This window comes from Balaenoptera borealis, assembly GCF_965194805.1.
Source record: "Balaenoptera borealis genome assembly, chromosome: 3".
Taxonomy (NCBI): Eukaryota; Metazoa; Chordata; class Mammalia; order Artiodactyla; family Balaenopteridae; genus Balaenoptera; species Balaenoptera borealis.
The window spans coordinates 1247416-1275240 of record NC_138866.1 but is presented as its reverse complement, the minus strand read 5'-3'; the positions used below and the strand labels follow the sequence as shown (position 1 = coordinate 1275240).

General features: G+C 43.3%; 1 protein-coding gene and 1 long non-coding RNA gene across 2 annotated transcripts in view; one reads left to right on the top strand and one right to left on the bottom strand.

Annotated features, from left to right (window-relative positions):
• LOC309626659 overlaps window positions 1-27825 on the bottom strand; it is a 191802-nt gene that overhangs the window by 64915 nt on the left and 99062 nt on the right. The window lies entirely within an intron of this gene.
• Window positions 1-27825, top strand: part of TDRD9 (tudor domain containing 9) — a gene marked incomplete at its 5' end in the record, with an annotated part of 112210 nt that overhangs the window by 41268 nt on the left and 43117 nt on the right. The window contains 6 exons of the mRNA XM_082387599.1: window positions 1768-1871; window positions 17375-17439; window positions 19199-19253; window positions 19404-19488; window positions 20864-20921; window positions 24037-24141. Of these exons, the coding sequence (XP_082243725.1) occupies window positions 1768-1871; window positions 17375-17439; window positions 19199-19253; window positions 19404-19488; window positions 20864-20921; window positions 24037-24141 (472 nt within the window). The remainder of the gene's footprint in view (window positions 1-1767; window positions 1872-17374; window positions 17440-19198; window positions 19254-19403; window positions 19489-20863; window positions 20922-24036; window positions 24142-27825) is intronic.

Here is a 27825-nt window from a genome sequence, read left to right as displayed (position 1 = left end):
CCACTCCCCAGGCCTCCCCGTGGGTTCTTTTTGGAGCACGCTCCACCACCCTAGAGCATCACGGTTCTAGAACTCTGCTTGGTTTTGCTGTAATCCATTTGAAGGGGATTTGGGAGGATGGTTGGGACGGGTTCCTTCCCGGACAGGCCGACTGGGATGGAGGCAGACAGGCGGGGCTCCGGGGCCTCAGCTTGGAACAGAAACACCATGGTCGCCGAACACTGGGCACCGGTGGGCGGGCTGACTGGAGCTACCCTGGCCCCGCCTGTGTGGATAGCCGCGCTTCCCTCCACGGTCCTGCTCCCGACTGAGCACGCCCTCTGCAGTGCACTTCACTCCGCTGCCTGGCCACACCGTGCCCTCCGGGAATGCGGACGCTTGTCTGTCGTGTCTCCTCCTGGTTTCCTCTCCGCAAACAGAAGGGGATGGGTTCAACAAGTGGATGGGTGGGCTGTGACTGGTGTTATGTCCTTTGTCACCTGTGTCAAGGCTGGCTTGGAGAAAGCAGGGCTATGTTTGGTATCTTAGCAGTGTGTTCAAAAAATATTCTCTGGGCTTGTATTCTAGAACTCAGTGAAATCACTTGTGAACTGATGTCATGCTTTTCCCGCAGCTTGCTTGTAGGAAAACAATTCTTGATGGGTTTGGATCTACTGTTGGAGTTTGTGAAAAGTATACCTTTTCTTCTACTTCTTTTTTGTCTCGTTGTGTTATGGTAAATACTGGTTATTGTTTGGGTAAAGTAGAAAATTATTTAAAGGTTGAATGTCAAGAATGCTTATTCAAAATTATTGATTAAATAAAAGTCAATTTGTCATACTTATATTAGTAGAATTGTAATTCTAATGAAACATGGATTATTTGAATACTAGCTGACTTAATTTACTCTAAGTAAAAATTGGAAAAGGAGTTTCTCCTGAAGTCTTCTGATCTGTTCTTCACAAAATCAAATGTTGTGTCTTTCATACAGTACTTGGTAAGTAAAATTATTAAATAAACAAAAAAGCTGTCTTATTCTTGGTGAAAAAACTCAGTATGGCTATAAAATAGATTCTATGGCAACAATAACATAACGTAATGCTGAATATTCTGGAGAGATACGCAGTGATGGCCTTGGTCCTGTGAACGCTCTCAGCTCAGACTGGTAATTCTAACCTCACCAGGGGGTCTGTGGATGTGGTTGAACCCCAGTGTTCCAGAGAAGCACCTGAAGGGCAAGTTTAAAGGAACGGGGCTCCATGTGGCTTTGTTTTAATGCACAATTAAAAGTAGTCTAGGGACCCCCTCAAAAAGCTTGGTAGCTATAATATGACATGGTTATATTATTACTGTAAATTGGCAGATACAGATGGGCTGTTGCCTTTTCCTGGTACTTGTGATTTTTAGGGCTACTTTCCACGTGATGCTGGTGCAGTCCTCAGGCTCTCTGAGGTCGAGGGCATGAGCATTGGCTCTGACCAGAAGCTCTTCCTGGCTCCACCGGCATTTGGAGCAACTTTTTCTTTGTTTTAGGAATAGATTTCCCGCCAGAGGTCTCGCTTCTGTATGTGTGGACCCTGACTCCTCTGTTGCTCCCGCGACGTGTGTGCCGTGGGTGTCAGGCCTTGAGAAGGGCTTGATGCTTAGCAGGCACCAGATACTGGCTGCAAACCAGTTTTGCCATGTTTATTCGGGGTATTTGTTATGGTGGTAAACTCACGGGTCACCCATCCGACCCCAGAGTTTCCTTGGTGATCCTGTTTTGGCTTTTCCTCTTCCTCTTTCTAGCTTTCCCCTCACCTCTTGGAGGAGCCAGTGATAACCAAGGACATCTATGAAGTCGCTGTCTCCCTCATTCAGATGTTTGATGGCTTGGACATGAAGGAGAGTGGGTAAGAGATGCTCCACTTGGCAGTGTACTTGAATGTATCTGAGAATTAAGAAATCTTTATTCGTTTTGAAGCTTTTTACTGTTTTTATAATAGTAACTGTAGATACTGTTTCAGTAGTCACTGTGTATGTTTTAAAATAAAGTCAGTATCTTGCAAATTTTTTTACTGGAAACTTCTATTTTAAAGTAGTTAAAATCATGCTAAGAACAGTTTAGGACTGACTGTGTTTAAAGCTAGAAACTGCAGCCTGAAGATAGAATAGTTTTTCCAGACACGCAGAAGTCATGTCAGGGCTTCCCTGGTGGCACAGTGGTTGGGAATCCGCCTGCCAGTGCAGGGGACATGGGTTCGAGCCCTGGTCCAGGAAGATCCCACATGCCGCGGAGCAGCTAAGCCCGTGAGCCACAACTACTGAGCCTGCGCTCTAGAGCCCGCGAGCGACAACTACTGAGCCCATGTGCCACAACTACTGAAGCCCGGGCGCCTAGAGCCCATGCTCCGCAGCAAGAGAAGCCACCGCAATGAGAAGCCTGCACACCGCAACGAAGAGTAGCCCCCGCTCGCCGCAACTAGAGAAAGCCCGTGCACAGCAACGAAGACCCAACACAGCCAAAAATAAATAAATAAATAAACTTAAAAATAGATAAAACCAAAAGCTAATAAAAATCTTTAAAAAAAAAAAAAAAGGAAGTCATGTCAGTCAAGTCACTCACAGTCCTAAGGTAAAACTTAAAGGACCATATTAGGAGAAACTGTTGAAAGCCTTTCTTTGCCTTTGTTTCCGTTTACTGTAAAGATATATTCCCGATTCTAAGCAGTTTCCCATTGTAATCCAGACGTTTTTTCATTTAGCTGGCTCTTTGAAACCTAGAACATATTTATTTTCCCTTAAGGACAATTTTAGGTTACAAGTGGTAGTTAGAGTCTTTAATTTTCAAAATATTATACCATATGAAGACCTTTTAATGTGCTCATTTGGCTACAGCTCATAAATACCATTTATATATTGGGACAACAAACAGAATATAGATTGCACCTCCTCATAGTAACCAGCACTCGGTTGCTGGGAAAGCTGTTCTCTAATAAGCCCTAGACACACACAGACATGGTATTTCTCGTCTTTTAGTTGTTATTTGTGTAACGTAAACATACAGAAAGTGTCAAGGTATTCATTGTCTTACATTACTGGTGAACAGTACCTTGCAGTGAGGTGGCTGTATTCTGCGCCTTCAGAATAGATTTCCTGCCAGACATTTCACTTTCGTGTGTTCGGATTCTGACTCCACCGTTTCTCCAGTGACGGGGTCAGGGATGTGCCGGGGTCTCCGTGTGTCGGGGGCCTTGAGTAGTGCGTGACACAGGAGTTGGAAAATCCAACTTACATGCAGCTCTGTTTTTAAGCTCCCACAGTTTTTTTGTTTTTTTTAATATGATCAGTGTGTTTGGCTTTACTCAAATATATATCATTTTATTCATCATTCTTTCATCTTAGACTTTCCTTTTTTTACTTTTTCTAATTTCTTAATTTAAGTAACTTTATTGAGATATAATTTACATATATTAAATGCACCCATTTTTTATTGTCTTTCAATATTTTATGATATTTTCCCATAGTCTTCTGGCTTCTCTTATTATGGTGAGAGGTTACCTTTTGGTTCAGCTGTTCCTTGTAGGTAAATCTGCCTTTGCCTGGTTAACTTTCAGCCTCATTCCTTGTCTTTTTCCTGTGGTTTGACTGCTGTGAATAGGTGTGGCTGTCTTTTCATTGATCTTGCTTGAGGCTCAGTGGACTCAGGGAGTCTGAATGGTGGTGGCTTGGGTGCTGCCCAGCGACCTTTCATCCAATAGTATCCACTGATGCTCTCGCCTGGGTCATTGGTACATTAGTGAGGTTCTGATTTTATCACTTGTTCTTACTATTCTCTGAGATTGTTGTATAAAGAGGCATTTTCCTTTTATTACCCTGCCTCTTTTCTCCTTATCTCTCTCTCTTTTCATGTCACAGTGGACTCGTGGATTTTTTTTTTCCTTTTAAATAGATTTTATTTTTTAGAGCAGTTTTAGGTTCAAGGCAAAATTGAGCAGAAAGTACAAATAGTTCCTGTATACCCCCTCTCCTACAGATGCACAGCCTCCCCTCCTATCAAGTCTCCTACCAGAGTAGCACATTTGTTACAATTGACACATCATTATCACTCAGAGACTATAGTTTAGGGTTCACTCTTAACCCTAAGGATTCCTAGAAATCCTCTGTGTTTGACCTGTTCATCCCTTCCTCCTCCATAACCTCTGGCAATCACTGACCTTTTACTGTCTCCACGGTTTTGCCTTTTCCAGAATGTCATAGAGTTGGAATCGTACATATTGCAGCTTTCAGATTGGCTTCTTTCACTTAGAAATAAGCAGTTAAAGCTCCTCCATGTCTTTTCAGGGCTTTTTAGTGCCGAATCGTATTTCATCATCTGGATGCACCACGGTCTGTTTATCTGTTTGCCTACTGAAGGACATCTTGGTTGCTTTCAAGTTTTGGCAATTGTGAATAAAGCCACTATAAACATCCAAGTGCAGGTTTTCGTGTGGATGTAAGTTTTCATTTCATGTGAGTAAATACCAATGAGCGCATTTGTTAGATCATATGGTAAGAGTATGTTTAGTTTTGTAAGAAACTGCGAAATTGTGCTCCCAAGTGGCTGCACTGTTTCGCGTTCCCACCAGCAATGAACAAGAGTTCCTGTTGCTCCACATCCTCACCAGCATTTGGTGCTGTCAGTGTTCTGACAGTTCTAATAGGTATGCAATGGTATCTTGTTTTAATTTGCATTTCCCTGATGACATATGTTGTGGAGCATCTTTTCATAGGTTTATTTGACATCTGTGTGTCTTATTTGGTGATGTGTCTTTTCAGGGCTTTTGCCCATTTTTTACTTGGATTGTTCATATTCCTATTGTTGAGTTCTAAGAGCATTATATATATGTCTAGGATAACAGGTCTTTTTATCATGTATGTGTTTTGCAAATGTTTCCTCTTGGTCTGTGGTTTGTCTTCTCATTCTCTTGAGACTCATGGATTTTGTTTATTTAAAGTGTCAAAGTTAATTATAATCAGTTTTATTTTTTTAACAATCAATTGTCCAAAATTTGGCCAGTGGGAGCCTTTGGTAAGTTGGCTCCTGTATTATTTGACATGACTTCCTTAGTTTTGGGGCATTTATTTGCTTTCTGGCACAAGGTGTTCCAGGCCATTCACCGTGTTCTTTCCCTGCACTAGACCAAGAATCATTTCTCCAAGGAACTGATTCTTGTAGTGAGGAATGTTTTTAGAAAACATTTGGATTCTAAGTGTGCTCATTGCTGCTGGGGTGTCTGTCATTGCTTCTAAGTCTTTTCAGTGGCTGTATCTGGAAATGTATTATTTATTTATTTTATTGAAGTATAGTTGATTTACAGTGTTGTGTTAGTTTCAGGTGTACAGCAAAGTGATTCGTATATATATATATATATATTCTTTTTTAGGTTCTTCTCCATTATAGGTTATATTCCACTGGAGTAATATTTCATTGTATACATGTACCACATCTTCTTTATCCATTCATCTGTCAATGGACATTTAGGTTGTTTCCATGTCTTGGCTATTTGAATAGTCTGCTGTGAACATAGGGGTGCATGTATCTTTTTGAATTATAGTTTTGTCCGGATATATGCCCAGGAGCGGGATTGCTCTATCATATGGTAATTCTATTTTTAGTTATTGAAGGAACCTCCATACTGTTCTCCATAGTGACTGCATCAACTTAACATTCCCATTAACAGTGTAGGAGGGTTCCCTTTTCTCCACACCCTCTCCAGCATTTGTTATTTGTAGACTTTTTAATGATGGCCATTCTGACCGGTGTGAGGTGGTACCTCATGGTAGTTTTGATTTGCATTTCTCTAATAATTAGCAATGTTGAACATTTTTTCATGTGCCTGTTGCCCATCTGTATGTCTTCTTTGGAAAAATGTCTATTTGGAAATGTCTATTTCTGCCCATTTTTCGATTGGTTTTTTTTGTTGTTGTTGTTGGTAATGTATTTTTTAACTGCCATACATGAAATGATATTTCAACTCAAATTTAATATTGTTCTTTTCTTAGCTTTTCTTTTATATGTTCGTTACTGAACCAAACTTGGGTCTGCTCACCCATGTGCACTAAAGCCAATCTACTGACACTGGTTGTGGTGAAGGAAAGTGCAGGGTTTATTGCAGGCGCCAAGCAAGGAGTCCAGGCAGCTAATGCTCAAAAAGCCCGAACTCCTTGAAAGCCTTTAAAGGCTTTTAAAGACAGGTTTTTAAAGACAGAGTGGAGGAGGGAGTTGTGGGGGGCATGATCAGCTTGTGGACGCTCTTCTGATTGGTTGTTGGTGAGGTAGTCGGGAGTCAACATCCTCAGCCTTCTGGTTCCAGCTGGTCTGGGGTCTACAGGCTTGTGGTCACCATGCAGTTAACTTCTTCCACCTGGTGTGGGTTTCAGTATCTGCAAAACAGCTCAAAGGACGTGGCTTAGAATAGTACCTCTCACCCTTGAGGAGGAACTAAGGGTCCTTGACTTTGTTTAATGGCTAAACTATTATTTTGTCTTGCTTGACTGTTTTCCTTTGTTTCTGCATTTTCTCACTTCTCTGATTAAATTTGCTCTTTGGAACTCTCGGAAGGCCTAGGAGGCTAAAGTTTTTCTACAAATAAGAGGCAGGTGGAGGACATGGTGTGTGTGTGGGGGTGGTTTCTGTTCTGGGAAGGCCCCATAGGGTCCTGCTTGATTACATTTTTAGTGCTTTTCTTAAACACCAAAACTTTTGGTTGCTAAAGCATTATTTACTTTTTTGTTTTTCCCCATAATATAATAATAAAATAGTTTAACAAGTAAATAGTGATAGTCCTTCTAAAACTAAACCTGTGAGTGAAGTATAAAACTGCTTTGCTGTTCCTTTTGTTCTTAGAATATATCCTACTGGATATATTATACAGTCAGAGAGAGCTGTTTTCAAATATTACTTTAAATAATAATTCTCTCTGTTTGGTAATCAGTTTATTTTACACCTAGGTTCATTTGTTTATTAGTTGCCTATTTAAAACATTTTAAAGAACCCTATTTTAATTTATTATTTGCCATAATTTCCTTCCTTCCACTTTTTTGGTTTACTTTGTTGCTGTTTTCTAACTATTAAATTGATTGTTATTTTAGTTTCATCCTTTTATTTTATTGATAGAAGTATTTAATCCATGAATTTTTATCTGGTGACTTCAGTGATTGTATCCCATATGTTCTGATGTGTAGTGTTTTTGTTATTATTTTTGAGACAGTCTCAATTTTGGCTTATATTTCCCCTTTGACCCAAGAGAAATTTAAAGTTTTTTGATTAAAGGGCCTTTAAGCACTTTTTACTAATAATGTCAAGTTTGATGGAATTGTTATCATAAAATATTATTTGTATTATTTTTGCTTCATGGAACTTAAGTGGTTTTTTTTTCTGTGATCTAGCACATGGTCGGTTGTCATGAATATTCTGCATGCCCTTGAAGTGACAATTTTCTATTATCAGAGTGAAAAGTTTAACATATGGTCATAAGTTGCACACTATCCATTATGTTGTTAGCTTTTTAAATTTATTATTTTTTTTTACAATTTTTTTTGATGTGGGCCATTTTTTAAAGTCTTTATTGAATTTGTTACAATATCGCTTCTGCTTCATGTTTTGGTTTTTTGGCCCCAAGGCATGTGGGATCTTAGCTCCCCGACCAGGGATCAAACCAGCACCCCCTGCATTGGAAGGCGAAGTCTTAACCACTGGACCGCCAGGGAGGTCCCTAAATTTATTTTTTGACCCCTGGAATGGTCGTGGAATGAGACTGGTGTGTGAAAGTCTCCTATTATTAGCGTATTTATTTTTCTCCCTTCATCATGTGTGGTTTCTGCTTTGTGAAGAGGGCTGCTCCAGTCTTTTGCTGCTAGATACTCATAACTGTCACAGTGTCGTTGTGAACTATGGCCTTCCACATTATACTGTGCCCTTCTTTGCCTTGCTTAATGCTGTGGAGTCTAAATTCTACTTTGTCATATATCAGGATTGCAACTCTTGCTTTCTTTTGTTTGTCTTTGCCTCTAAAATCTTTGCCATCCATTTGTTTTCATTTTCTGAATTGCTTAGGGTTTAAATGTGAGTTTTGCATATAGCATAGAGTTGGTTTTGCTTTGTGAGCCACTTGAAAATCTTTTTCTTTTGCTCATTGGCTTCAGCCGTCCAGGCTTACTGATGTGTGACTCATGTGTTCAGCCTCAGATATGTCACATTTATTGCATGGTCCTTCCTTTTCTTTTCATGTTTTGAATTTTTTCTTGGTAGTTAGGAAGGTTTGTAATTTTGTTTTTGTGTTTACCTTTAATACCTTTATATAAGGCCCATAGTGTTACATAGGCTTCTGATATTTGGGGTTTTTTTCCAATTTTTTTAAACTGACATACAGTTTATTTACAATGTTGTGTTTTAGGTATACAGCATACTGATTCAGTTTTATATATGTGTGTATGTATGTGTGTGTGTGTGTGTATGTGTGTGTGTGTGTATGTATATATGTACTTTTTCAGGTTCTTTTCCCTTATAGGTTATTACAAAATATTGAGTATAGTTCCCTGTGCTATACAGTAAGTCCTTGTTGGTTATCTATTTTTTTTTTGAATTTTTGAATTTTATTTTATTTATTTTTTTATACAGCAGGTTCTTACTAGTCATCCATTTCATACAGATCAGTGTATACTGTCCATCCCAATCTCCCAGTTCAGCACACCACCCCCACACCCCGGATGCTTTCCCCCCTTGGTGTCCATACGTTTGTTCTCTACATCTGTGTCTCTATTTCTGGCCTGCAGACCAGTTCATCGGTACCATTTTTCTAGGTTCCACATATATGCGTTAATATGTGATATTTGTTTTTCTCTTTCTGACTTACTTCACTCTGTATGACAGTCTCTAGATTCATCCACGTCTCTACAAATGACCCAGTTTCATTCCTTTTTATGGCTGAGTAATATTCCATTGTATATATGTACCACATCTTTATCCACTCGTCTGTTGATGGGCATTTAGGTTGCTTCCGTGACCTGACTGTTGTAAATAGTGCTGCAGTGAACATTGGGGTGCATGTGTCTTTTTGAATTATGGTTTTCTCTGGGTATATGCCCAGTAGTGGGATTGCTGGGTCATATGGTAATTCTGTTTTTAGTTTTTTAAGGAACCTCCATACTGTTCTCCATAGTGACTGTATCAATTTACATTCCCACCAACAGTGCAAGAGGGTTCCCTTTTCTCCACACCCTCTCCAGCATTTGTTGTTTGTAGATTTTCTGATGATGCCCATTCTAACTGGTGTGAGGTGATACCTCATTGTAGTTTTGATTTGCATTTCTCTAATAATTAGTGATGTTGAACTGCTTTTCATGTGTTCCTTGGCCATCTGTATGTCCTCTTTGGAGAAATGTCTATTTAGGTCTTCTGCCCATTTTTTGATTGGGTTGTTTGTTTTTTTAACATTGAGCTGCATGAGCTGTTTATATATTTCGGAGATTAATCCTTTGTCCATTGATTCGTTTGCAAATATTTTTTCCCATTCTGAGGGTTGTCTTTTCGTCTTTTTTGTAGTTTGCTTTACAAAAGCTTTGAAGTTTCATTAGATCCCATTTGCTTATTTTTGTTTTTATTTCCATTACTCTAGGAGGTGGATCAGAAAAGATCTTGCTGTGATTTATGTCAAAGAGTGTTCTTCCTATGTTTTCCTCTAAGAGTTTTATAGTGCCCAGTCTTACATTTAGGTCTCTAATCCATTTTGAGTTTATTTTTGTGTATGGTGTTAGGGAGTGTTCTAATTTCATTCTTTTACATGTAGCTGTCTAGTTTTCCCAGCACCACTTATTGAAGAGACTGTCTTTTCTCCATTGTATATCCTTGCCTCCTTTATCATTGATTAGTTGACCATAGGTGCGTGGGTTTATCTCTGTGCTTTCTATCCTGTTCCATTGATATATATTTCTCTTTTTGTGCCAGTACCATATTGTCTTGATTACTGTAGCTTTGTAGTATAGTCTGAAGTCAGGGATTCTGATTCCTCCAGCTCTGTTTTTTTCCCTCAAGACTGCTTTGGCTATTCGGGGTCTTTTGTGTCTCCATACAAATTTTAAGATTTTTTGTTCTAGTTCTGTAAAAAATGCCAATGGTAATTTGATAGGGATTGCACTGAATCTGTAGATTGCTTTGGGTAGTATAGTCATTTTCACAGTGTTGACTCTTCCAATCCAAGAACATGGTATATCTCTCCATCTGTTTGTATCATCTTTAATTTCTTTCAACAGTGTCTTGTAGTTTTCTGCATACAGGTCTTTTGTCTCCTTAGGTAGGTTTATTCCTAGGTATTTTACTCTTTTTGTTGCAGTGGTAAATGGGAGTGTTTCCTTAATTTCTCTTTCAGATTTTTCGTCATTACTGTATAGGAATGCAAGAGATTTCTGTGCCTTAATTTTGTATCCTGCAACTTTACCAAATTCATTGATTAGCTCTAGTAGTTTTCTGGTGGCATCGTTAGGATTCTCTATGTATAGTATCATGTCATCTGCAAACAGTGACAGTTTTATTTCTTTTCCAATTTGTATACCTTTTATTTCTTTTCCTTCTCTGATTGCTGTGGCTAGGACTTCCAAAACTATGTTGAATAATAGTGGCGAGAGTGGACATCCTTGTCTTGTTCCTGATCTTAGAGGAAATGCTTTCAGTTTTTCACCATTGAAAATGATGTTTGCTGTGGGTTTGTCATATATGGCCTTTATTATGTTGAGGTAGGTTCCCTCTGTGCCCACTTTCTGGAGAATTTTTATCATAAGTGGGTGTTGAATTTTGTCAAAAGCTTTTTCTGCATGTATTGAGATGATCCTATGGTTTTTCTCCTTCAGTTTGTTAATATGGTGTAGCACATTGATTGATTTGCATATATTGAAGAATCCTTGCATCCCTGGAATAAATCCCACTTGATCATGGTGTATGATCCTTTTAATGTGTTGTTGGATTCTGTTTGCTAGTGTTTTGTTGAGGATTTTTGCATCTATATTCATCAGTGATATTGGTCTGTAATTTTCTTTTTTTGTAGTATCTTTCTCTGGTTTTGGTATCAGGGTGATGGTGACCTCATAGAATGAGTTTGGGAGTGTTCCTTCCTCTGCAATTTTTTGGAAGAGTTTGAGAAGGATGGGTGTTAGTTCTTCTCTAAATGTTTGATAGAATTCACCTGTGAAGCCATCTGGTCCTGAACTTTTGTTTGTTGGAAGATTTTTTTTTTTTTAATTTATTTTTTAATTTATTTATGGCTGTGTTGGGTCTTCGTTTCTGTGCAAGGGCTTTCTCTAGTTGTGGCAAGCGGGGGCCACTCTTCATCGTGGTGCGCGGGCCTCTCACTGTCGCGGCCTCTCTTGTTGCGGAGCACAGGCTCCAGACACGCAGGCTCAGTAATTGTGGCTCACGGGCCCAGTTGCTCCACGGCATGTGGGATCTTCCCAGACCAGGGCTCGAACCCGTGTCCCCTGCATTGGCAGGCAGATTCTCAACCACTGCGCCACCAGGGAAGCCTTGTTGGAAGATTTTTAATCACAGTTTCAATCTCATTACTTGTGATTAGTCTGTTCATATTTTCTGTTTCTTCCTGATTCAGTCTTGGAAGGTTATACCTTTCTAAGAATTTGTCCATTTCTTCCAGGTTGTCCATTTTATTGGCATAGAGTTGCTTGTAGTAGTCTCTTAGGATGCTTTGTATTTCTGCGGTGTCTGTTGTAAATGTCTCCTTTTTCATTTCTAATTTTATTGATTTGAGTCCTTTCCATGTTTTTCTTGATGAGTCTATCTAATGGTTTATCAACTTTGTTTATCTTCTCAAAGAACCAGCTTTTAGTTTTATTGATCTTTGCTCTTGTTTTCTTTGTTTCTATTTCATTTATTTCTGCTCAAATCTTTATGATTTCTTTCTTCTGCTAACTTTGGGTTTTGTTTGTTCTTCTTTCTCTAGTTCCTTTAGGTGTAAGGTTAGATTGTTTATTTGAGATTTTTCTTGTTTCTTGAGGTAGGCTTGTATAGCTATAAACTTCCCTCCTAGAACTGCTTTTGCTGCATCCCATAGGTTTTGGATCGTCTTGTTTTCATTATCATTTGTCTCTAGGTATTTTTTGATTTCTTCAGTGATCTCTTGGTAATTTAGTAACGTATTGTTTAGCCTCCGTGTGTTTGTGTTTTTTTATGTTTTTTTCCCCCTGTAATTGATTTCTTAATCTCATAGTGTTGTGGTCAGAAAAGATGCTTAATATGATTTCAATTTTCTTAAAGTTACTGAGGCTTGATTTGCGACCCAGGATGTGATCTATCCTGGAGAATGTTCCATGCGCACTTGAGAAGAAAGTGTAATCTGCTGTTTTTGGATGGAATGTCCTATAAATATCAATTAAATCTCTCTGGTCTATTGTGTCATTTAAAGCTTGTGTGTCCTTATTAATTTTCCGTTTGGATGATCTGTCCATTGGTGTAAGTGAGGTGTTAAAATCCCCCACTATTATTGTGTTACTGTTGATTTCCTCTTTTATAGGTGTTAGCAGTTGCCTTATGTACTGAGGTGCTCCTGTGTTGGGTGCATATATATTTATAATTGTTATATCTTCTTCTTGGATTGATCCCTTGATCATTATGTAGTGTCCTTCCTTGTCTCTTGTGACATTATTTTAAAGTCTATTTTGTCTGATATGAGAATTGCTACTCCAGCTTTCTTTTGATTTCCATTTGCATGGAATATCTTTTTCCATCCCCTCACTTTCAGTCTGTATGTGTCCCTAGGTCTGATGTGGGTCTCTTGTAGACAGCATATGTACGAGTCTTGTTTTTGTATGCGTTCAGCCAGTCTGTGTCTTTTGGTTGGAGCATTTAATCCGTTTACATTTAAGGTTATTATCGATATGTATGTTCCTATTACCATTTTTCTTAATTGTTTTGGGTTTGTTGTTGTAGGTCTTTTCCTTCTCTTGTGTTTCCTGCCTAGAGAAGTTCTTTTAGCATTTGTTGTAAAGCTGGTTTGGTGGGGCTGAATTCTCTTAACTTTTGCTTGTCTGTAAAGGTTTTAATTTCTCCATCGAATCTGAATGAGATCCTTGCTGGGTAGAGTAATCTCCGTTGTAGGTTTTTTCCTTTCATCACTTTAAATATGTCCTGCCACTCCCTTCTGGCTTGCAGAGTTTCTGCTGAAAGATCAGCTGTTAACCTTATGGGGATTCCCTTGTATGTTATTTGTTGCTTTTCCCTTGCTGCTTTTAATATTTTTTCTTTGTATTTAATTTTTGATAGTTTGATTAATATGTGTCTTGATGTGTTTCTCCTTGGATTTATTCTGTATGGGACTCTGCGCTTCCTGGACTTGACTGACTGTTTCCTTTCCTATGTTAGGGAAGTTTTCAACTATAATCTCTTCAAATATTTTCATAGACCCTTTCTTTTTGTCTTCTTCTTCTGGAACCCCTATAATTCGAATGTGTTGCGTTTAATGTTGTCCCAGAGGTCTCTGAGACTGTCCTCAATTCTTTTCCTTCTTTTTTCTTTATTCTGCTCTGTGGTAGTTATTTCCACTGTTTCATCTTCCAGGTCACTTATCTGTTCTTCTGCCTCAGTTATTCTGCTATTGATTCCTTCTAGAGAATTTTTAATTTCACTTATTTTGTTGTTCATCATTGTTTGCTCTTTAGTTCTTCTTTGTCTTTGTTAAATATTTCTTGTATTTTCTCCATCCTGTTTTCAAGATTTTGGATCATCTTTACTGTCATTACTCTGAATTCTTTTTCAGGTAGACTGCCTATTTCCTCTTCATTTGTTTGGTCAGGTGGGTTTTTACCTTGCTCCTTCATCTGCTGCATAGTTCTCCATCTTCTCATTTTGTTTAACTTACTGTGTTTGGGGTCTCCTTTTCTCAGGCTGCAGGTTCATAGTTCCTGTTTTTGGTGTCTGCCCCCAGTGGGTGAGGTTGGTTCAGTGGCTTGTGTAGCCTTCCTGGTGGAGGGGACTGGTGCCTGTGTTCTGGTGGGTTGGGCTGGATCTTGTCTTTCTGGTGGGCAGGGCTGCATCTGGTGGTGTTTTGGGGGGGGCGGTCTGTGAACTTAGTATGATTTTAGGCAGCCTCTCTGCTAATGGGTGGGGTTGTATTCCTGTCTTGCTAGTTGTTTGGCATGGGGTGTCCAGCACTGGAGCTTGCTAGCCGTTGGGTGGAGCTGGGTCTTAGCGTTGAGATGGAGATCTCTGGGAGAGCCTTCGCCGATTGATATTACCTGGGGCTGGGAGGTCTCTGGTGGTCCAGTGTCCTGAACTCGGCTCTTCCACCTCAGAGGCTCAGGCCTGACATCAGGCCAGAGCACCAAGACCCTGTCAGCCACATGGCTCAGAAGAAAAGGGAGAAAAAAGGAAAGAAAAAAAGAAATTAAAAAATTATTAAAATAAAAAAATAATAATAAAAAAAAGAAAAAGAAAATGAGAGCAACCAAACCAGTAAACAAACCCACCAATGATAACAAGTGCTAAAAACTAAACTAAGATCAACATAAAAATCAGGAACAAATCAGTCCCAGACAGCAAACCCCAAGTCTACAGTTTCTCCCAAGTCCACTGCCTCAGTTTTGGGACGATTCGTTGTCTTTTCCGGTATTCCACAGATGCAGGTACATCAAGTTGATTGTTGGGATTTAATCTGCTGCTCCTGAGGCTGCTGGGAGAGGTTTCCCTTTCTCTTCTTTGTTCGCACAGCTCCTGGGCTTCAGCTTTGGTTTTGGCCCCTCCTCTGCATGTAGGTCGCCTGAGGGCATCTGTTCCCGCCCCTGGCCTCATCTCCCAGCCCCCACCTGCCCCTGGGCGGGGGAGCAGACGAGCCTCTCGGGCTGCTGAGTGCTGGTCGGCATGGATCCTCCGTGCGGGAATCTCTCCGCTTTGCCCTCTGCACCCTGTTCAGCTGTGCTCTCCTCTGTGGCTCTGAAGCTTCCCCCCGCCACCCCCCGTCTCCGCCAGTGAAGCGTCTTCCTAGTGTGTGGAAACTTTTCCTCCTTCACAGCTCCCTCCTAGAGGTGCAGGTCCCGTCCCTATTCTTCTGTCTCTGTTTTTTCTTTTTTCTTTTGCCCTACCCAGGTACGTGGGGATTTTCTTGCCTTTTGGGAAGTCTGAGGTCTTCTGCCAGTGTTCAGTAGGTGTTCTGTAGGAGTTGTTCCACATGTAGATGTATTTTTGATGTGGAAGGAAGGTGATCTGCATGTCTTACTCCTCTGCCATCTTGAAGGTCCCTGACAATTGATTTTTGTTTATTGATCTTATATTCTGCAACTTTGTTGAACTCATTTATTAGTTCTAGGACGATTCCTTAGGGTTTCTGTATATAAGATCATGTCATCTATTGAATAAAGATAGTTTTATTTCTTCCTTTCCAATCTGGATGCCTTGTATTTCTTTTTCTTGCCTAACTGCCCTGGCTAGAACCTCCAGTACATTGTTGAAAAGAAGTGTCAAGTGTGGATGCCCTTGTCTTGTTACTGATCTTAGGGGGAAAACATCCGTCTTTCACTGTTAGGTTATCATGTTTGCTGAGGGCTTTTTGTAGATGACCTTCATCAGGTTGAGAAAGTTCACTTCTATTTCTAGTTTGTTGAGTGTTCTTTTCTTTTAATTAATTAATTACTTTATTTATTTATTTATTTATTTTTGGCTGCGTTGGGTCTTTGTTGCTGTGTGTGGGCTTTCTCTAGTTGCGGCGAGCAGGGGCTATTCTTCGTTGCAGTGTGCGGTCTTCTCATTGTGGTAGCTTTTCTTGTTGTGGAGCGTGGGCTCTGGGTGCGCAGGCTTCAGTAGTTGTGGCTCATGGGCTCTAGAGTGCAGGCTCAGTAGTTGTGGCACACGGGCTTAGTTGCTCCGCGGCGTGTGGGATCTTCCCAGACCAGGGCTCAAACCCGTGTCCCCTGCATTGACAGGCGGATTCTTAACCACTGTGCCACCAGGGAAGTCCTGCTGAGTGTTTTTTAAATGAGAGCATGTTAGATTTTGTTAGATGATTTTTGTCTATTGAGATAATCATGTGATTTTTGTCTTTATTAATTTTTTAGATGTTAAATCAACTTTGCATCCCTGGGATAAATCCCACTTGGTCATGGTGTATACTTCTTTTTATATGTTGCTGGATTTGGTTTACTTAGTATTTTGTTGAGGATTTTTACATTCATATTCTTAAGGTATTGATCTGTAGTTTTCTTATGTCTGTCTGGTTTTGGTATCAGGGTAATACTGGCCTCATAAAATGAGTTGGGAAATGTTCTGTTTTTTAGAAGAGTTTGTGAAGAATTGGTATTACTTCTTTGAATGTTTTTTGGAGTTCAGCTGTGAAGCCATTGGGGTCTGGGCTTTCTTTATGGGTAGTTTTAAAATTACTAATTCAATCTCATTGTTTGTTATAGATCTATTCAGATTGTCTGTTTTTTCTTGGGTCAGTTTCAGTAGTTTGTGTCTTTTTAGGACTAGTAGTAATGTCTTCTCTTTCATTTCTGATTGTAGTATATGGACTCTCTCTTTTTCTTTTGGTCAAACTAAGTAGATTTGTCAATTTGTTGATCTTTTCAAAGAGCTAGGTTTTTGTTTTTCTGTTGTTTTTCTTTTTCTATTTCATTGATTTCCACTCTAACCTTTATTTTTTTCTTGGAACAGTCAAGAAACAACAATCCATTCTGTGTCTGGGAAAAGTAACTGCAAAGAAAGAGGAGGGGGTGAGAGGGGTAAACTAGTACCTGCAGCTCCATGGCTCTGTGTCCCATTTGTTCTTGTCACGGTCTTACTGCTGAACTGAAGGGTCTGATTTCCTTGTTTCTTGTCTGTCTCTCTAGCTAGAATGTAAGCTCCAAAGAGTGGGGACCTTGTCTGTCCTTCTGCTGTGCCTGCCTGCACAGAGGAGGGCCTGGCACAGGGGAGGGGCTCAAGGGTTTGTGGAGGAATGAAAGTTCTGACTTCACACAACATAAATATGTTGATAGCAGCAGGGAGGCGAGAGGACAGTTTGAGATCTTGGTCTATAAAAATGCTTCCTAATAATAGTTTGGATTCCTTAGAGTTTAAGTTTTGTTTGTAGTAGTTTTTCTAAATGTTTTGTATTTTGAGGTTCTGGATTACAGTAACTGAATTTCAAAGAAGACTTTTGCGGATAGTGAGTTTTTATGGGAGAAAGTAGTCAAGAGGCTTGGGGTCCCTTGGGTGATTGTGGGGCTTTGGACAGTGTCTCACGTCCTGGGGCCTCTGTGTTTTCTTATGTAAAAGAAGGAAAATTATACTCGATGACCTAGATGTAAGAACCTTTCAGGGTCAGAAGCCATAATATGAGGTTCTGGAAAAACAATGGCTACTTAGCCTTGATTAATATTTGTGCACTTCACATTTTAACAGGACCAAGACCTGGTCGGGCACCCCATTTGTGTCAGAGCGGAGCAGTGTGTTGGTGTTTTTGCCAGGTAAGTGTCATTCTTTCGTGGTCTAGACTCTGCGCTGGATGGAGACTAGTTTGTGTCTAGCACATATTGTGAAAAGTGGTATTTGTAGTGCAGGTTTATTATTTTTAGACTCTGGGAATGTGAATAAATGTGATTTTTCAGTTTGACTCTTACTATAACCTTTGTCTTGCTAAAAACGTTGATAATGAAGAGTTTAACTTTTTGAGGGCAGTCTGACCCCCTTCAGAAAAAATAGGCTATGTTAAATTTGCTATTTCATATATATGGTTATAAATGTGAAGTAATTGTCATCAATCTGTATTTAAAGCTTATTTAATAATAATATCATTATTGTAATACCATGAAGATCATCAAGGTAGCCCTTGAGTTCCTTTTTCTTCAGTATTTGACAAAATAATCTCTTAAGATACTTAAAGATTAATTTTTGTTAAATTGTACTTTTTCAAAATGATGATTATGATTTTTTAATCAAGCGGTATAGCTTGATGAAACCTTATGACAATAATTCATGTATTTTTTCTTGTTGGAAGGTAATATGTAGAACATATGAGTATTTGTGCTAATTGTGGTGGAGAACAAAAAGCATGAATAAGAGTGACATTTTACTTTGGAATGCAACATGAGAGTTTAAAACTTTGATCATGTTTTGCTTAGGTTGATACGGATTAGTTTTATTTCCAGAAAACAAGCATTAGCTGACAGTGGTGTGGAGTTGCATTTGTCCCAATAAATATTTGTCAGTGATTGCTGTGTGCATAATATTGTATCAAGGAAGAAATGACCAAAGTAGAGTCAGGGCAGTACTATCTTAAGAACACCTGACGTGAAATAAATGTTTTCTAACTGCTGATCATTGCCTGAATAAAATATGTATAAATGATATTCTACAGTTTAGTTTGTTGTTTTTCTGTTATGTGTTTATGTGAGTTCATTTGACAATACATTTATTTCATTAATTGATCTTTTGGGAATGGTTCTGTGTTAGTTTTTTTAGGGCTGCTGTAACAAAGTGCTATAAACCGGAAAGCTTAGAACAAGAGAAATTTATTCTCTCACTCTGCTGGAGACTAGAAGTTCAAAATCAGGGTGTCAGCGGAGCCCTGCTCCCTCTGAGGCTCTGGGTAGAATCCTTCCTTGACTCCTCCCAGCTTTTCTTGGCTGTCAGTCTTTGGCCCTCCTTGGCTTGTGGCTGCAATACTTCTATCTCTGCCTTGATCGTTACATGGCATTTTCTGTGCGGGTGTCTTCTTACGAGGACACCAGTCCTATTGTAATAAAGGCCTATTCTTCTCCACTGTGACCTCATCTTAACTAATTATATCTGCAATCATGCTTTATTTACAAATATGAACCTTATGAAAAAAATTTAACACATCTCTGTGACCAGGACTTTTTAAATATTATTTTTTGGTTGTAAAATTTTGCATAATCAAAGTAGGACATTTGGAAAACCAGTGGGGGGAAGAGAGGAATGTAAAATTACTCATCTCATATGGCCAGCACTCACAGGCAGTCATTGCTGTGGAAAGGAAAACATAGAAAGAATATGGTTTTTCTCATATTTTTGAGTTACTGGTAGTCAGTGTCATTATGCATTTTTCACTTGTAATTCTGATATATTTAGGTGAAGAGGATAAAAAAGTCAGATAAAATGAATTGGTAGAGCCGTATTTATAAAAGATGTCATCTTAATTTAAAGGTTGTTTTTTAGAAATAAATACAGATCTTTTTTTCCCCCTCCACTTCTTTTCTTCCCTAGGTCTGGGTGAAATAAACTATATGCATGAAATTCTCACAAACATGGTTCATAAAAGGTGTGTTTAAAATGATACTGTTGTATTTTTACTTGTAAAGCATTGTATTGTTTCTAGCTTAAATAATTTTAATTATCTCAATGAGTAGTTATTCATTTTCATATATATCTTCTCTTTATGGATATTTTATTTCATTTACTTCTTTCTTAGGTTACAGGTCTATCCACTCCATTCAAGTGTGACTTTGGAAGAACAGAATAACGTGTTTTTAAGTCCAGTGCCTGGGTACAGAAAGGTAGGACAGCTGGGAGACCAGTTCTGAGCACTTAGGTTCATTTTCCTTAGAGACTCTGCTAATGAGAAGTGCTGACATTCCAGCTGTTTGTACGATATGTTCTGTAGCTGGTGGTTAGTCACCTAAACAAGCACTTGCCTGATGAGCCAAGTCTGTTATTTCATTTTGTCTTTATTTTATAAATCAGTTTGCTAAAGTTTTTTATTTCCTCAGCCTCAGGACATTATTTCTAGCGGATTTCAGTGCCTCTTACTCCCAGCAGTTCTCAAACTGGGGGACTGTTCTCTTGTCCCTGGCACTGCTCTGGAGATTTTGGTTAGAACCCACATTCTTAGTCCTGGTTTAAGAGTATTTCTTTAATTTTTTGTGTGTGTGTGAATGATGGGATTGTCTTATCACAGCCCTTCTAGTGCTGCTTGAGATCATCAGGGACCCCAGACATGCAGCCCAGCCCCCTTGATTCCAGTGAGAAGGTTCTGCATCTCTAGAGGCAGCCTAGACCTTGCATGGCAACTCAGGGCTCTTATGTACTGCAGACCTTCCTGGGAACTTTAGCCTGGTTGTGCTCTGTGCCCCTGGGTAATTCCAGGACCCCCTGAAGCTATCATATCTGAGGTCAGGGAGAGCTGTCTTTGCCCTGTTTCTTGCCTGCTGCTTTTATGAACCTTCTGTGTTGCATGGGCCTGGTTTTCTGTACATCAGGGGCTTCCACTGGACCCCTGGAATGATTCCACCAGGAAAAGGCTGTATCTTAACATTGAGGTGTAGGGGTTAAGAGCATGCGTGGGGAGTTGGACAGATGCCATGGGTCTCTGTCCCCTGTAGGTGTGTGCCTCTGAGCACATCGCTTCTCAGACTTAATTTTACTGTTGGAAAGTAGAGTCGATAATATTTACCTTGCAGAGCTGTTAGGAAGGTTAATTTTAATAATATATGTCCATACTTAACTTGTGGTAGTGCTACAGTGCCTGACACGAAGTAGGTGTCCAATGATTGGATGCTGGTACTACAGGTAATAGCTAATACTTATTGAGCACTTGGTTCACGCCTGGAGCAGTTCTAAGCATTTCACATTTATTAACTCAAGTGATAGGGAGGATACTATCGTTATCTCCATTTTATAGATGAGAAAACTGAGGTTAAGTAGTCTAGGGTCCTCCGCTGGGGTGGAGCAGAGCTGGGGTTCAGAGCAGGCTTGGCTGCTGAGCCCGCACTGCACTGACTCCTCCTCCTCGTCCCCCGCCCCCAGGACCCTTGACTAACTGTGACTTCTGTATAAAATGGAAAAAATGGCTCATTTCAGAATTTGAGCCCAATACCTAATGATTTCCTGTATATAGTGAGCATGTCAGATTCTTTTTTTGATGTTTGATAGATCATTCTGTCCACCAACATTGCGGAGAGTTCTGTCACGGTTCCAGACGTCAAATACGGTGAGATCCTGCTGTTTTCCTCACAGCGTAAACCATAGAATTTGTAGCCTGTGTGTCCCTCAGGAGTTGTTCTTCCCCGTCTCTTCCCCTGTTCTGGAGGAGAGAATGTAGGAAAGTGGGTTCCGAAGTTCCTCCTGTACTTCTCTCTCCCCGCCCTCCTCTGAGCTCACGGGTCCGTTCAGCCGGGCAGCCTCTGCGGCGCGGCTACAAACACACACAGGAAGCGATCGGGGCGTTCCCGGGCGCTGCGGGCAGTGGGAGAGAGCTTTGGGGCTGCCCCCGCTGGACATAGTGACCGGAGGGAGGAGCCCGAGTCCGCCCGGTGGCTGCCGGTCGTTGAGAAAGACACCGCGTCAGCTCGGGGTGAGGCCACTCGTAGTCTGGTCTCCCACGTGTGTGTCCTTGATCACTTTGTGAGGTTGCGTTAATTCATGTTCGGGAGCCTGACGCTTGCCGGGCGCTGTTCTCGGTGGTGGGCAGGCGGACGGGGCGAGTGAGGCGTGTTGTCTTCGGTGGGAGAGACAGGCAATTGGCAGGGGAAAAAATAGGTGCAATTTCAGGTCGAGGTAAATGTTATGTAGGGAGATAAATCAGAGAAAGGGATTACAGTGAATTGGGTAAATGACCTTTTAGATGGGGCGCTGTGGGAACACCTCTGTGAGGACGTGATAGCTGAGGACGGCGTGACTTGGGTGAGGAGTGAGCGTGGAAAGAGGCGGGACAGCGTGGGGAGCAGGTGCGAGGAGCAGCAAGGTGGCCAGCGTGGCTGGGACAGATGAGCCGGCGCCCCGGCAGTGCTCCGTCTGTGCCGGCGGCCGTCCAGGTGCTGGGGGGACAGTGCGCCAACAGGCGAGGCTCCGTTCTCCTGACACATGGGGGGCGGGTGTTGACAGGCGGGCCATCAGTTAGACAGGTAACCACGTGCCGTCAGGTAGACTGCGGCATGTCCAGAGGAAGGGGTGGAGGAGCGGGGCAGCGGCCGGTGGGGGGCATCTGCGGGAGGGGCGTTTCTGTAGAAGGGACAGGAGGCGCCAAGTCCCTGAAGGAAGAGCGCCGCACAGCCGGGAGGCCGGGCCAGCTGGACGGGGCGAGGTCAGGGAGGTCACGGGCACCAGGGCACCAGGGCACCAGGCGGGAGGCCGCCAGGGCGTCGGAGACTCCAGCTTTTCCCGAGGGAGCCGGGACGTCAGCGACTTGTGAGGGAGGAGCGACGGCGCGTCAGGTCTGCTCGACAGCCTGTGGGGGGGACGGGGGTGGGGGAGACGGAGACGAGGCCGAGGAGAGGGCGGGTGGGAGTCGGGCGCCTTAGGAGCGGAGCGCGGGGGCAGAGGCGGAAGCGGCCGTTCCTGGGCGCAGCCCGCGGGGCTTGACTTGCTGAGGGGCCGGGTGCGGAGGTTTCACGGCTCGTGGTGACTCCCCGCCGTGCGCCCACCCCCGGGAGCCGGCGGAGACTGGCCCGGGCTGTTGAGACGCCGGCGGGTGTCCCGGTGGCGGCCCTGAGGAGGTTAGGGCCAGGGCTCCGCGCCGCCCGGGGAGCACGAGGGGCGGTTCAAGGCGGGGAGCCTGTGGAGGCGCGGCCGGCCTGGAGGGGTCGCGGAGGGTCGGCGCCGAGGCCCCGGGGGCCGCGAAGCCAGACGGCGCTCCGGAGGCGGTTTCTGTGGCGGGCGGGCGGAGACCCGGGGCAGCGGCCGCAGCGGCGGCGGGGCCGGGAGAACGTGTGTGCCGGGCGGCGCGGGGCCCAGAGGCGCAGAGGACGCGGGGGAGCCGGCCGTGGGGGCGGGGCTCGGGCCCCATGCTGGGGAGAAGGCCGATGTGGGCGGAGGGGTGCTGCCGAGGGGGCGCAGGGTCCTGTGATGGCCTCTGCTTTCCCCGTGAGCCAGAGGCCGGGCCTCAGCTGAAAGCGAGCAGGACAGAGCGCTGGAGGTGTGAGGAGGCTGGATGGACGGGGCAGCCTGAGTCCCGAGGGCCGCTGGCCACCGGGAGCTGAAAGGGCGCCTTCATCCTGCAGCCCGTTTTGTTTCTCTTTTTCCCTCCTGCCACTTGGGCTGCGCAGTGTAGGTGGAGAGCTGTGACCAGCAGGCCTGGGGTCGAGTCAGCTGAGCAGAGCAGGGTGACGGGAGGCCAGGGGTCGAGGCGGATGTGTGGAGCGGTCACGGTGGGGGCTGGGAGCCCGTGGCTCGGTCAGGAGGGAAGGAAGGTCAGGAGGCGGAGGGGCAGGGACAGTTTAGCAGGTCCTGACACGCACAGATTGCAGGTCCGTTTGTAGGGATTAAGGACTGCTGCGGTAGGGTTACAGGACGGGGAGAGGGAAGAGGTCTGCTGCTAGGGAAGGATGCGTGAAGTTGAGATTGAGGAGGGGGCTCAGGCAGGGCGGTGGGAAGGAGATGCTGAGACAGGTGGAAGATGGGGTCACGAAACCGAGGGCCGGGGTGCTGCCAGCACCGTTTTTATGGGAATTGAGATCCCCAAACATTATGGCGGGAGGAGTGTTCAAGAGCCCTGGGGAGCCAGCAAGGAGGGATGGTCGTGGTGGGGTAGTTAATGAGCAGGAGGTTCTTGAGGAGGGAAGTGGCCCTGAGGGGTAGGCCGAGCACGTGGCGGGCGGGGACAGGCACCAGCACCAGCCCGCCGGCTCTCCTGCTCTCCTCCGAGGGGCGGGGCGGGGCCTGTCCTGGGAAGAGCTGCCGGGGCTCCTGTCCCTGGGTTTTGCAGGGGAGGACACTGAAGCACAGAGATGCTGAGCAGCTGTCCCCCCGCCCCGCCAGCACACACACGGGATTGGGGCCTGGCAGTCCCCCACTTCAGCCGTGCTTCTGCGCAGCCCCGTGCGGCTGGCCTGTCGCTGCAGCCCGCGTAGGCTCGTGTTATGGCGTGTGGGCTCTTACAGGGCATATATTCTGTCTGCCCAGACTCCCAGGACTTAGAAGAAAGAATGTGACCCCAGCCTCCCCGTCCTAGGCAGTCGGGAATGGCCGGTGCATTTCCAGAGGCTTCTGTGTGTACACTAATTCTAAAGGCTGTGTGTTTCATAAATTGTCTTATCGCTATGCATTGTGATTGTTACGCAATTATTTCTTGCTAGCCTGGTATTTACATTCCCTTTTTTAAATGACAGTTATAGATTTTTGTTTGACTAGAACTCTGGTTTGTGATGAAGATACGAATTACCAGAGCCTGCGATTGAGTTGGGCCTCTAAAACCAGTTGTGATCAGAGAAAAGGTAAGGCATTTGCGTTCCAGCACAATAATAGGAGTTGGTGGCACATTCGGGTGTCTTCTTGAATTTTTTGCTTTTTGTACGTTTAGTCTTATTCAGAGATTTCCTTTATTGGAACCGGTTTTAAGTTCTAAGCAGCAGCATCTCATACTGGCAGACTCTGTTCAAATCCACGACCCTCCTCGTGTGCACTGCAGCAGGTAAGAGCCGTCGCACCTGCTGGACGAGCGCCCGCCATCTTCCGCGGGGACTAGTCACGGGAGCCGAGCGGGGCGCTCGGTAACTGCTGCTCGTCCTTCCTCTGACTTCTCTCCAGGTGTTGATCCTTCTGGGATGATCTTTTCCTGAGCTCAGCTGGCTCCTCGGAGGGCTCAGCCTTTCCTGCGAGCGCACGTGGTGTATTGCTGGGGAGACGAGGGCGTGGAGTCGTTTGTCGGGGCCAGGGTGTCGGGGGGGGGGCTTTGTCCACAGTGGCCGTGCAGTCACCTGCGGGGAGCGGCTCCAGGGCACAGCCTTCTCGCCATGGGCCGAGACGCAGCTTGTGCTTTATGAGAGAGCCTTCGGGGAGGACAGCTGAGGGACTGCTCCAAGAGTACCTGCTGGGTGGGGGCACAAAGCTACCACATCAAAAAACAGAATAGAGGCCACATTTACTGAATGCTCGCCACAGGCCAGGCACGAGTCTAAGTGTTTTCCGTGTACTTACGCATTTACCCCTCATTCCCCCAGTGAGGTAGCGTGCTGTTAACACCCCGACTTCTCAGTGATGCAGTCGACACACAGAAGGAGTAGCCTGCTCGGGTTACCCTGGGAAGTGCTGGGACCGAGACTACGACCCAGACGTCCGGCTGCAGCCCGCAGCTTTAACCATGTTGCCGTGTTACCTCTCTTGAAATGACTTGCCTGGAGAGGGATTAAGAGAGAATGATTAAGGGACTTCCCTGGTGGCGCAGTGGTTAAGAATCCGCCTGCCAGTGCAAGGGACATGGGTTCGAGCCCTGGTGCAGGAAGATCCCACAGGCTGCGGAGCAACTAGACTCGTGCGCCACAACTACTGAGCCTGTGCTCTAGAGCCTGCAAGCCACAACTACTGAAGCCTGCGTGCCTAGAGCCTGTGCTCCGCAACAAGAGAAGCCACCGCAATGAGAAGCCCACGCACCACAACGAAGAGTAGCCCCTGCTCGCCACAACTAAAGCCCACGCGCAGCAATGAAGACCCAACACAGCCAAAAAATAATAAATAAATTAATTAATTTTAAAAAAAGAGAATGATTAAGGAGTCACTGATATACGGTCATAGAGAGCTTCTCATCACCTTGGAAAAACCTTATGTATTGTTATAATCATCTCAACCCCGCCCCCCACCCCCCACCCCCCGCCAAAAAAAACCCAGAACATAAAACTATGCTTAGAAGAAGTGACTAGAAATATTGTTGGCCAAAAAGTTCGTTTGGTTTTTGCCATAAGGTATAATGGAAAAAAGCCAACCCAATAGATATACAAAAATGTTTAAAGTGATTATTTTTGGGTCAGTCTTGAGATTATAGGAATTGTATCCTTTGTCTTTTTGTATGTTCAAAGTTTCTATGATTAGAAAATTTTTCCCATACAGGAAGTTGCAAAAATAGTATGTAGAGTCCCTTGAACCCTAGCCCCAGCATCTCAGCTTGTTAGTGGTGACACCTCCTACCTCGGTGCAGCGTCAGCCCAGGCAGCTGATGTCAGCACAGGGCTGGACCGCGGACCCTAGTCAGTTGCCCAGGTTCACACCGTGCAGGCTTCTCTCCAGTTGATCCCATGTGTAGCCACCGCCACGGTCAGAACACAGAGCTGTTCCAGCTGCCTTGAAGGAGCTGCCTGGTGCTGCATCTTTAGTCACACTGTCCCCTGCCACTCTTCTGCCAACCTCAAACCCCTTCTTCATAGCCGTAGCTGCGGCCTTTCAAGGACATTATTAGGTGGAATCATACCGCATGTAACCTTTTAAGATTGGCTTCCTTCACTATCTGTAGTGTCCTTAAGCTCCATCCAAGTTGCTGCATGTGTCAAAAGTTTCCTTTTTATTGCTGAATAATATTCCATTGTATTTTGAAAATTAGTAAAGGGAAACCTCACTAAAATGGAGGGGGGAGGTCAGAAGGGGGCGCTCTTGTGCAGTACCACCTGAAGTACCACTGGAGCTCAGTTACAGGAAGAGTTGTCAACTTCAGAAGCCAACAAGAACCAGCAACAGGAAAGAAGCATCAGTTATACGCCCCAACAGGAAAAACTGTGCCTTGCATCTCCTACAAGAAATCATCTGCCCCAGCAACTCGGCCAATGAGAAACTGTCCCCACCCTGAACTCTCGCTTTTCTCCAGTGGACTTGTGTTCAAAACAACCCCTCCCAGCTTCCTCCTTTTTCTCTATAAAATAATGTTCCTCTTCTTTATATAGGACTTGCCTGTGGTTTTTACCATAGCTTGCTTGTCCCAAATTGCAATTCTCTGCTATTTCTGAATAAACCCATTTTTGCTGGTAAAATTACTGTTTTTATTTATTTATTTATTTATTTAGACATTTATTTATTTATTTGGCTGCACCAGGTCTTAGTTGCGGTACTCGGGATCTTTTACTTGTGGCACTTGGGATCTTTTAGTTGTGGCATGCAGGATCTAGTTCCCTGACCAGGGATCGAACCCAGGCCCCCTGCATTGGGAGCATGGAGTCTTAACCACTGGACCACCAGGGAAGCCCCAATTATTATTTTATTTTTAAGGTCAACAGTACCATTCACCTGTTGAGGGACATTTGAGCTGTTTTTAGCTCTTGGCGATTACAAATAAAGCCACTGTGAATGTTGATGTACAAGTTTTTGTGTGGACATAAAATTTCATTTCTCTGGGATAAAAGCCCAGGAGTGCAATTACTGGGTGGTATGGTAAGTATATGTTTGCTTTTATAAGAAACTGCCCCAAACTATCTCCATGGTGGCTGTACCATTTTACAGTTCTACCAGCAATGTGTGAGATCTGTTTTTTTCACATCCTTGCCAGCATTTGGTATACCACTATTTTTTATTTTAGCCATTCTAAAAGGTACATAATAATATCTCGTTGCAATTCTAATTTGCATTTCCTTAATGCTAATGAAGTTAAATATCTTTTCTTATGCTTATTTGTCTTCTGTATCTCTTCAGTGAAATGTCTGTTCAAGTCTTTGGCCCATTTTCTAACTGGATTGTTTGTATTTTTATTGTTGAGTTTTGGGAGTACTTTATATTATATATCCTAGATATAGTCCTTTATTAGATAGGTGGTTTCCAAATATTTCCCCCAGTCTATATTTTGTCCTTTAATCCTCTTAACAGGGTATTTCATAGAAAAAAAGTTTTAAATTTTGGTGTGGTCTAATTTATCAGTTTCTCATTTTATGTATCATGCCTCTGGTGTCATGTGTAAAACTCTTCACCTAGCCCTAGGTTGCAAAGATTTTTCTCCTGTGTTTTCTTCTAGATATTTCATAGATATGTTTTGCATTTGTATCTGTGATCCATTTGAATTAACTTTTGTAGATGGTGTGAGGTTTGCTTATGGATGCCCAGTTGTTCCTGCACCACTGTTCTCCTCCCATTGAAGGCTTCTGTACCTTTGTGAAACATCGCTTGGGTGTACTTGTCTGGGTCTATTTCTGATTCTTCATTATGTT